At 38.5% G+C, this 10,624-nt stretch overlaps 1 protein-coding gene across 1 annotated transcript; it reads left to right on the forward strand.

The window, feature by feature from the left end:
• The first annotated feature begins 2,410 nt into the window (after positions 1-2,410).
• LOC111793120 (NADPH-dependent pterin aldehyde reductase) lies at positions 2,411-6,317 on the forward strand. Its single transcript, XM_023674858.2, has 5 exons — positions 2,411-2,746; positions 2,839-2,908; positions 4,868-5,061; positions 5,640-5,812; positions 5,972-6,317. Exons 1-5 carry the CDS (start codon positions 2,510-2,512, stop codon positions 6,039-6,041), a joined length of 744 nt encoding a protein of 247 aa, XP_023530626.2. The 5' UTR covers positions 2,411-2,509; the 3' UTR covers positions 6,042-6,317.
• The last annotated feature ends 4,307 nt before the right edge of the window (positions 6,318-10,624 follow it).

Here is a 10,624-nt window from a genome sequence, read left to right on the forward strand (position 1 = left end):
ACGAGACAAATCGCAATGACCCGCGGTCTACCCGAACCAAACCGACAACCCGCAGTTACAGCAAAAGTTTGTGCACATGGCACTCATGCATGAAACCTGCGAGTGAGCTTGTCCCGGCACGTGGCTAGCGCATGGAAGCCCATTTTCGTCCCGTTCGACTCCTGTTTTCCCTATTTTACTCCCGAATCCAATCTTAACTCTATTTTATATGAAATAGAATCTAATTGGGAAAAAATCAGTATTTTTGGACATGCTAATTGTGTGGAAACGCTAATGTAAGGGCACGCGTCATTCAATTAAGTCACCACATGAAACTTTAGGAAGAAATACTTGTAGGAGTCGCTTGTTTATGCATGCATGCTAGTTTAATTATCTTACATGGTAGTTTTCCATGTTTGAATGTAGGTAATTTGTTTCTTAAGAGTATGGATGTATTATGTGAAGTATTTTTTGAATTGTCTGATTGTTGCAATTATGTTTTAAGCTTCCGCTTTATATGTATATGTTTAATTCATGCTGAAAGGAGGATGAGAACTTGTGAACTCTATGCTTTAAGAGTTGATGGATGTTATCGCCCCGATAAGCATGTATGTTTATTTTGCATGAATTTCGTATGTGCACACGCAGTTAATTTCCATGACCCACAGGTATGGTAAAGTCTAGGGATTTGTGGTTAGAGTGACAAGTCACTAAGGTATAGACCTAACCTTTTCCCTAGTAACAGACCACCACGACATACGAATCATCTCTAGAGTACCCTTAGGCTGCATGTGTGTGATTGGTGTCATAGCTTCGTGGGGGACCATGGGGTTCCTGATCAGAATACGACTGCTCTTAGCCATTTTAGCATGGAAAACATGTGCCCACATCTTATAGACCATTTAGTTGGATGGGTTAAGGGGGTAGCTCTCCCCGACTAGGGGGATTGTCATGGACCTAGGGGGTTGCAGCTCGTTTCCTAGGTACGATACCAGATAGTCTCAGAGCCATGCCGAGGTAGCTACTCGTAGGGCACCAGTCATTACACAGGTCGACATAAGGGAACTCTTAGGGTCTTTAAATGAAATGACAAAGAACCAAAGAAGCCCCACGGAGCTAAACCAAAAACTAGATGTCCTAGAGCTAAAGTAAAGTTCGTGGGAGTTTGTTAAGATTAGAATGCGATAAGAGCCTACAAGGAGGTGGCTTATTGAGTATAATTTTTATACTCATTCTTGCTATCTCTTCCTTTTTCAGGTACGTGAGGCGTTGGGTCTAGAGAGGGTGTGTTGAAAGATATGGATTGTCACAGAGGAAGCGTGTCCCGGGGCGTCAATCCGGTCTTACCTATTAGTACACTTTGTCCTTCATGTTTTCTTTCTTTGTCTAAAACTAGTCACCTATGTTCTTTTTGTATTGAAACGCTCTTAAATAATGTTTTCCTTTGAATTTCTTGCATACACACTACACGTCTAGTCATTGTAAGTTACGACTTGAGATATAATTTTTGGGTCGTGATAAGTATGTAAGACTCTTGGTTAAATATGATCTGTCTATTAAACGCTCTGGTGCCCTGAAATAGCTCACAACTTAACGCTCAAGAATACTCATGTCCCTAACTTAGCACCCAACACATCGATCAAGGGGTTCTATTTCTAACATGCTCGTATTCCAATCATGTGAACATACCCATTGCTACTAACATTCAATCAATGTAACTAAATCCCCAATCACATGGTTTACATGCTTGGCCCATATAACAAGTTTAAACTTGTTTAGACAGTTCTACACCTTACTTTTGTCCAATAACTTCTTGCGTAATATGACCCTAAATTTGCTATCTCTTCCCAATTTATTCCAATTGAACCTATATTAAAAAAATTTAAGAGCCAATGTGAATCAATATTAATATAACAGAAAAAAAAAAAAAAAAAAAGGAGTCGAATGGGATGGACCGAACAAGCTACACGCACCACCACACGCTCTCACGTGTTTGTCTCCCCTCACACGCTCTCATGTGTCTGTCTACCCTCACACGCTCTCACGAGCCTATCTACCCTCAGCCAAGTGCACCCCACACGCCGATAGTCGTCGTCTTACTCGCATTTTTTAGAAATTTTAAATCTTTTCTCCAAATACCGATTATGTCATCGAACTCAATTCTTTGGCTATGCCCAATATCCCTTCTCGATTTCTTCTACAAATTTGTTGATCTAATACCTCCAACATTCGAACAAACACAAATGAAAACTTGAATCCCAGTCGAGATTTTTGTAGAATATATCTCGAGAAATAATATATTTTTATTTTGTTCTTTTATAGTTTGGTTCCCAACCAAGATTGCCAACGAAAAGGTACACTAAACAAAAGTTTATGAAAAGAGTTCTATTTGTTATATAAAACAAACTATTTGTAGCCATTTCCCAAAATTATAAGTGTTTATTTTGGTTTCTTCTATCACTGGCGGTACTGTTGTCTCCATCCCTTCAACGAACAGTGCGGTGGTGGCTCTCGATCAACGGGTTTGTGGATGCAGGGAGTGATGAACGGATTAGGGCAAGCCAGCGGCGGTCTCTCCCAAAGGACTGTTCTCATCACCGGAGTCAGCAAAGGACTTGGCCGAGCTCTTGCCCTCGAGCTCGCAAAGCGTGGCCACTCTGTAATTGGCTGCTCTCGTTCTCAAGATAAACTCAGTTCCCTCAATTCCCAACTCCTTTCATACGACACGTCTTCCCCTGATAAGCATTTCATCCTCCCTGCCGATGTGGTTAGCATTTCCGCCTCATTTCTACATTCCAATCTCTGTTTCTGTCCCCAAGTTTGTTTTCGAGGAATGTGATCGCCCAATGTCGCTTGCAGAGGTCTGATACCAGCGTTGAAGAGCTTGCACGTGTTGTTGTTGAAAGGAAGGGCGTTCCTGATATCATTGGTATTTTCTTTTCTTTTCTTTTATCTCCAATTGTTCGTCATTGAACTGCCGTCTTTCAGTTTTAGAAATGGGTATGGTTGTGAAACTCGAATCAATTATAAGGTTTTTGGAAATGGTTATGGCGTTCTTGAAGTGATTCAGAGAGTCTTGTGTTTGGATCTTGTTCTTGATCTGGTCGAGTGATATCCGTTTATGATACTGAACCATCCATGGTTCTTCTATTTGATGACATAATGTTACTCAAAAATAGGAACGATGTTGCCCTAGCCAGCATATGTCTCCGTGGAGTTGCAATTGAGATGGAATCATTTTAGTGTGAAGTTTAAATCCTTATGACCTGTGTATTTCCCTTGACTTGAAAAGCTTGACATCCAGTATGACTGAGAATATAAACTCCTGGCTTCTATTGTAACCCAGGTTGGTGTGTGATTTATGACATGTAAATGAGAAATCCACTTCTCTTCTTGCTTATTTTTTTGCACCTTGTAGAGCAGTAAAACTCCATGCCCATAATTTAGATCAGTAATACCTTCCGTCCAATGGCCTTTTGAGGCTCCACACGTGTCTCCTCGCAATGTGTAGTGCAATGGCCCATTGGAACCACAAATTTAGCCTGTTGCCAGGTCTTCCTCTCTACGGAAAAAAAAAAGGCTCGTGGACTTTCCTGGGTCCTTTGAGGATCAATTAGCCTAGGATAGGCTTCACACTTAGAAACACTTCGAAACAGACAGGCAACATGATCATGTCGCGGGGGAAGCATGGAAATGATAGGGCCATCAAGTGCCGACTTCGAATTCCAAATCCTAGCTAGGCATGGGTCATTATAGATGGTAACAGAGTTAGACCTCTCCCAATAAGATGTGTTCAAGAACGAACTAAGTCATAAGCTGGCAGGTGTATGAGAGAGGTCTTGAGTATTTAATTGTTGAGAAATGCTTAAAAGAATTAAAAGTTATTACTTATACAAATAAGATGTACTTTTCTTTTCGGTAGCTTAGTCATAAGAACTCCAAAGTTGGTTTGTGGGATAGTCTTTACTATTTGAAATAGTTCAAGACAAGTAGGTAGGTGATCATGTCACAAGGGATGCAAAAGAACGCCAAGGCTACCGAGTGTTGAATTTGGATTCCAAATCTTAATCTGAATCTTGGGATGGACGTTATAGAAACAAATATCTTTTTACTTGCTCATTGAAAATTCTGGGAAGCAACCAGTCAATGGTCATTCTCTTAGGAAAAGAGTCAATATTTTGTGAACTTATACCCTACTCAAGTCATCATGGCATTTCTGTTTAATAAGAAAGGAAAATAGGAAGTTGTGGGAGTTAATCATGCTCATGTTCTTTTGTGGAAAACATGGGGCATGTCAGTATGTACTAAAGATATTATTAGCAGGAGAAGCGAATCAGATTTCTCCTTCCAAGATGCAAAATATAGAAGGCAATAAATATGAGAAGTTTAATTTTGACCATCTAGAGTCCATCAAGAGTAAAAGGTAAAAGCTACCTAATTCTAAATAATTTCCATTCAAGCAGAATAAATGACTTACTTACACCTCCCCCTATCCCCATTTGCTGTACTAAAACGAAAACGACTTATTTGTACCTTTGTAATTATATATCCCCCCCCCCCCCCCCCCCCCCCCCCCCATTTTTCTTATCTTTATGGCAAATTCTTGTATGAATACCTAGTCTTTGACGTTGTTATTTATTAGTTTGATTCTATTACACCTAGTTATGGAATTTGCCTCTTTTAACCAGTGTAGCATTTACAATGAAGCCATGGTATGCTTCTTTTTTCTATTTAAGATTGTTTCTCCGATTTACATTCAATTATAATAGCTTAGTGGAAATTGTTGGTGCCTAGCAATTACTTGCAGTATATAAACTCTTCTGTGTTCCATTATAGGGAGATTGATTTATATGTAAGACTGAACCATAGTTTGTTTGGTTATCGCCAGTAAATAATGCAGGTACTATTAATAAGAACGCGAAGATCTGGGAGGTTCATCCAGACGAGTTTGATGCTGTCTATGAGACAAATGTCAAGGGGACTGTGAACATATTACGTCACTTCGTCCCACTTATGATTCCAAGCAAGAAAGGGATTATTGTGAATATGTCATCTGGTTGGGGGAGATCTGGTGCTGCCCTGGTACGCCGAAATCTATGATCTAAAATTTATCTATTTTCCATTAAGGGCGTACTTTTCGTTCCCTCAGTATTTCAATTGTCATCACAAGTTTTTACTCGAACATATATTGGGTTATCCTGCGTATCAGGCATAAATTGCGATATACAAATAAAATTTTCTGGCAATTCCTATTTATACTTGGCCTGACTGATGTATGAAATTTATAAAATATAGGAAAAACCGGGTCGTAATTCAAAGGAGTTGCAAGAAATTTTAGGAATGGAACAAAAGTGTAGCATACCCATAAGATTGAAAAACCAGTAAAAGGACAAGAACATTATGAAAGGATAAGAAGAAACAGAACATGTAGAAGCTATGGTTAAATTTTAGTAGGTTTTGATTTATTTATTTTTTACTGGATTATGAATTTATGTGGGAACTAAAAATGGTTGATCATGTTCATCAGCTCACATGAACTCCTATTAACATGTATTTTAATGGATTGCAAAAAGCATCCATAAGATCATTGTTGATACCATTCACTGTCAAGCGGAGTTAGGAAGAAGCCAATAAACTAATATTTCGAGAACATCTTGTAGGTTGCACCTTATTGTGCTTCAAAATGGGCGATTGAGGGTTTAAGTAGATCAGTAGCAAAAGAAGTGCCCGAGGGAATGGCAGTAGTGGCCCTTAGTCCAGGAGTTATAAACACTGACATGCTTGCCTCATGCTTTGGCGATTCAGCTTCTTTGTACCAATCTCCTGATACATGGTATAGTATGATGCTTTATTTCCTCCACCAATTTGGTTCACTCTGCAAGCAAAAAGAAAAGCATATTGTTCCTTTAAACTTTCTTAGGCTTGAACATAAAGGGGATGTTAGCAGATGGAGACCTGAAAGTGATACTAACTTTGTTCATCATTGTACTAGGGCTTTGAAGGCAGCCACGATGATTCTGAATCTTACGGCAGCAGATAATGGTGCATCTCTCACCGTCTGATTCGGGCTCTCTTACTTGTCCCTACTTTAACCTTTTAATTTCCATGGCTTTGACATTAATAGAAGATGGATTGACATCACACTTCTGAATGAAGTAATGCGAGACAAAACAAAAGTTTGGACAGAACATAATCAGTTTTAGAACGTAATCAGTCAGAATGTAATTTTATATAATTCCATACTTAAGAACAGATGTCGACATTATACTTGTCGGTTCACAGTATAAGATACTGTTCAACTCTTGAAGAAAATTATTGAATTACCTACAAATTGAGTACTCTACGTTTGTCTGATGATGCCCTCAATATTATTTCATTTGATATACTTTATTAATAGTTTATATATATATAAAGGGATATGCTTGAAATGCATTTTGACGAGTAATGATATATTATTGATACATCAATAATATTATATACTTGAAATGAATTTTGAATGTGTAACATTCCTCCTTTATAATCATAATAATAATAATAATAATAATAATAATAATAATAATATAAAAAAAATTAAAAAAAAAAAAAAAGAAGAAGAAGAAGAAGAAGAATAAGAATAAGAAGATTGCTACTATATGTATGGCATGATTAGTGTGCAAAAAATTACTAAAAAAATCACTCTAAACCTAACCATGGACTTCAATATTAATAAATTCATTTCAAACATTAGTTGAAAACAAAAAAGAACAAATATTATTTATCAAAGTTTTAAAGGGGATGTTATGACTTGGCCTAACTTAAAAACTATGATTTAAATGAAGAAATCTAACTATCGTGACTTTGTTTTCATGACCTCTTTAGTTGACGTCGCCGTCGGTACATGGGAGTCTTACCTTTATCTGAACAAATAATAAACATGGTTTTAGTACTAAAAAATACTATGTAAGTAGCTACACTTTTGGAGTCTGAAAATGCAATCACGTGGAATCATGTTTCATAGTGAGATCTAACTTTTCATGACTATTCCGGGACTTACTTTCTTTTCCATGTAGTGTTGGATGCATAATATTTCTCTTTACATGGTTCACGCACACACGCATGAATCCATTGGGCGGAGCTCGTATACATACCCCTACACTTGATTATAAATTGGCGCATGATTCTTACCTAATATGTAACAACCGTGGGTTTTGGGAAAAAAATTATTACCCACTTCCCCCTAAATCTCCCCCGTATTAAAGATATTTAGTCTTGAATTATGGTTTAAACACATGTATCATATTTGACCGTTTATTATAAGCAAATATCTGTTTTTCATTACGACTTACCACATGTATCATATTTGACATTTTATGTCAAATATCTTGTATTCATTTATTGTTCTTTCCATGTCATTCCTAATTACCATAATTCTCTATTCGGTAAATGATTATAAATAGAGAACTTTCACCACCATTTAGATGGGGTAGTTTTAGCAAATATTCTCATAGTATTAGAGCCCATTCGACACTCACATATGATCTTCTTCCTTTCAACACTCTAATGCATATGATCACCATCAAACTTTCTTCATTCAATTATCTTCTCTGGAAAAGCCAACTTCTCCCTCTCTTTGAGAGTCAAGACATGCTGGGTTATGTTGATGGAACTATGGTTCCATCACCTCGCTTTGAACTAGAAACCTCTTCAATACTCAACGCCAAATATTTGGCGTGAAAAGCAGCCGATCAACGGCTTCTTTGTCTCCTACTCTCCTCTCTCACCAAGGAAGCCACTGCTGTCGTCGTTGGTCTCTCCACTGCACATGACGTTTGGCTTGTGTTGGAAACTACATTCAGCCATCATTCGAAAGCTCATGAACTGAGACTCAAGGATGACTTGCAGCTGATGAAACATGGCACCAAAACCTGTTGCTGAGTATGCCCGTGCCTTCAAACAATTTGTGACCAACTTCATGCCATTGGCAAACCGGTCGGGGATGTTGATAAAGTGCACTTGTTCGTTCGTAGACTCGGCACCGAATTTTCAACTTTTTCTATTGCGCTCTCACCCCTCCCTTGTTTTGTAGATTTAGTCTCTAAAGCTGAAAGTTTTGAGTTGTTTCAGTACTCTCTTGTGTCTTCTGACTCCACTCCTACGACATTCACAGCCACTATTCATGGTCGCACCCATGGAAGTTACCCTATTTCTTCTGGCAACTAGCGAGGGCGTTCTCATTCACACAAAAATAACTCTTCCAACCAAGGAAGAACACACTCAGGTCAGGGTCATCGACCAACTTGCTGCCAAATATGCCGCATGAAGGGCCATTATGCTGACCGTTGCAACCAACATTATGTTCGGCCTGATTCTGCTCATGCTCACCTTGTTGAAGCCTTCAACACGTCTTGTTCTGTTGCTGGACCCGATGTTGTTGATTGGTTTTTGGACATTGGGGCTTCGACCCATATGACCTCTGACCCATCTATTTTGGATCAGTCTAAATATTACACGGGTAAGGACTCTGTGATCGTAGGAAACGGTATATCCCTACCCATTCCCCATTCTGGTACTCTTTCTTCTGTTCAAAATATTCATTTATTACATGTCTTGGTTGTCCCTCAACTTACTAAAAATCTTATTTCAATTGATAAATTAACGTCTGATTTTCCTCTCTCCGTTACATTTACTAATAATCTTCTTACTATCTAGAATCGTCAAAGAGGAAGGGTCGTGGCAGCCAGTAAAAGGGATGGAGAGCTATATGTGCTGGAGCGCGACAACTTTACCTTTATAAACTTAGAATCGAATCTTTACGTGCTTCATATGATTTATGGCATGTTCGCCTGGGTCATATGAATTATCCTGTTATTTCTTTTTTAAATAAAAAAGGTCATCTTTCACTTACGTCTTTATTGCCTTCTCCATCACTATATAGTAGCTTGCGAAAAGTCATCGATTGCCTTATTAGCGCAATGAACGTAGGTTGTGTTAGATCTTATTCATTGTGATCTTTGGGGTACTTTTCCTGTCAAATCCAATTGAGGTTTTTTTTACTATGTTATTTTTATTGATGATTATTCTCGATTCACTTGGTTTTATCTTTTAAAATTTAAATATGATTTTTTTTTTTATATATTTTTATTCAATTTCAAAAATTTGTGAAAAATAAATATTATGCTCGTATCAAGGTTTTTTAAAGCGATAGAGGTGCCGAATTTACTAGCACTTGTATCAAAACTCATTTACGTAATTCTGGCATCCACCATAAACTCTCTTGTCCATATATACTTGTTCAAAATGGTCGTGTTGAGAGAAAATATCATCATGTGCCTGAGACTGGCTTGATCTTTCTCTTTCACTCTCATCTTTCTCTTCGTTTCTGGATTGGCGCCTCCAGCACTACAACTTATATTATCAACCGGTTGCGTACTCTACTTCATGGAGGTAAGTCACACTTTGAAATCGTCTATGGCTACTCTCCTCGTTATGACAATTTTCATCCCTTTGGTTGTCGCATTTATCCTTGCTTGCGTGATTATATGCCTAACAAGCTTTCTCCCCCTAGCATTCCTTGCATTTTTTTGGGTTATAGTCTTTATCCCACCATCATTAAGCTATACATCACCCGCCACGCTCAATTTGATAAAACTCACTTTCCTGCTGTCCCTAGCTCCCTAAACCCTAAAACCTAAGCCAAAAGGATCTAACTTCTTGCATTCACAATGAGATCTAACTTTTTGTGACTATTCCGAGGCTCTACTTTCTTTTCCAAGTAGTGTTGGATGCATAGTACTTCTCTATGCATTGTTCACACACACACACGAACCCATTGGGCGAAGCTCGTATGTTTACCCCTACACTTGGACCGCCCATATGCATACCCCTACACTTGATTACAAGTTAGCCCATGATTCTTACCTAATATGTACAAACGTAGGTTTTGGGAAAAAAAATTATTACCCACTTCCCCCTAAATCTCCCCTCGACCACCTCAATGCCACTCTTTGTTTGGATGAGGAAATTGTGGAGGAATGCACATTCATTGACATTGGAAATCGAAGTCCAGCAGAGGATGATTGTTGTTAATACGTTACTTGCAAAGGAGACAAGTTTTGGGTTTAGAAAAGATAAAATTTTGGTGTTTGGGAACTGGGTCGAATGTGCCCATTTGGAAGCAACTGCATGGATTCTCAAACAAGAAATGTGTTTTGATTGGTACCTTTCACGGGCCGAGAAGCTGTAGGCTATTAGGCTATCGGCATTGGCCTGTTTGTCATTTGCAGCGGAAATGGAAGAATCCGAGGTTTGCGCTGTTAGAATTGGACATTCTCGAGCAAATGTTGGTCTTCACATTTCTTGTTAAATCACTCATCTTAAGCATGAGGTAATGACTCGAGAAATACACTTGTGCTCACTTCTTTGAGCATTTTTACGGGCTCGCTTGCCTCTCCCGTGCTCACTCCGTTTGGAGCAATTCCACAAACATCACTTGCCTCTCTCATATTCACCCTAAACCCTAAACCACCCACTTAATAAGTTTGGCTTCAACAGCAAAATTATTTTGATTTTGATTCACACCCGCCCTACCCAATCTAGTACATGTGACGCACTTGCGAAATCTTTAATTAACCTTCGAACTTATGTCTCTTATTGTCTTGTCTAACAG

This window comes from Cucurbita pepo, chromosome 1 (assembly GCF_057944985.1).
Source record: "Cucurbita pepo subsp. pepo isolate OVF chromosome 1, ASM5794498v1, whole genome shotgun sequence".
Classification (NCBI taxonomy): Eukaryota; Viridiplantae; Streptophyta; class Magnoliopsida; order Cucurbitales; family Cucurbitaceae; genus Cucurbita; species Cucurbita pepo.

Bases quoted from the DNA above. Each gene is read 5' to 3' on its own strand.
- LOC111793120 (XM_023674858.2), top strand. From the start codon at position 2,510: ATGCAGGGAGTGATGAACGGATTAGGGCAAGCCAGCGGCGGTCTCTCC. The intron at 2,747-2,838 runs GTTAGCATTTCC...TGTCGCTTGCAG, and splicing joins TCATCCTCCCTGCCGATGTG to AGGTCTGATACCAGCGTTGA. The intron at 5,813-5,971 runs GTATAGTATGAT...TCATTGTACTAG, and splicing joins TACCAATCTCCTGATACATG to GGCTTTGAAGGCAGCCACGA.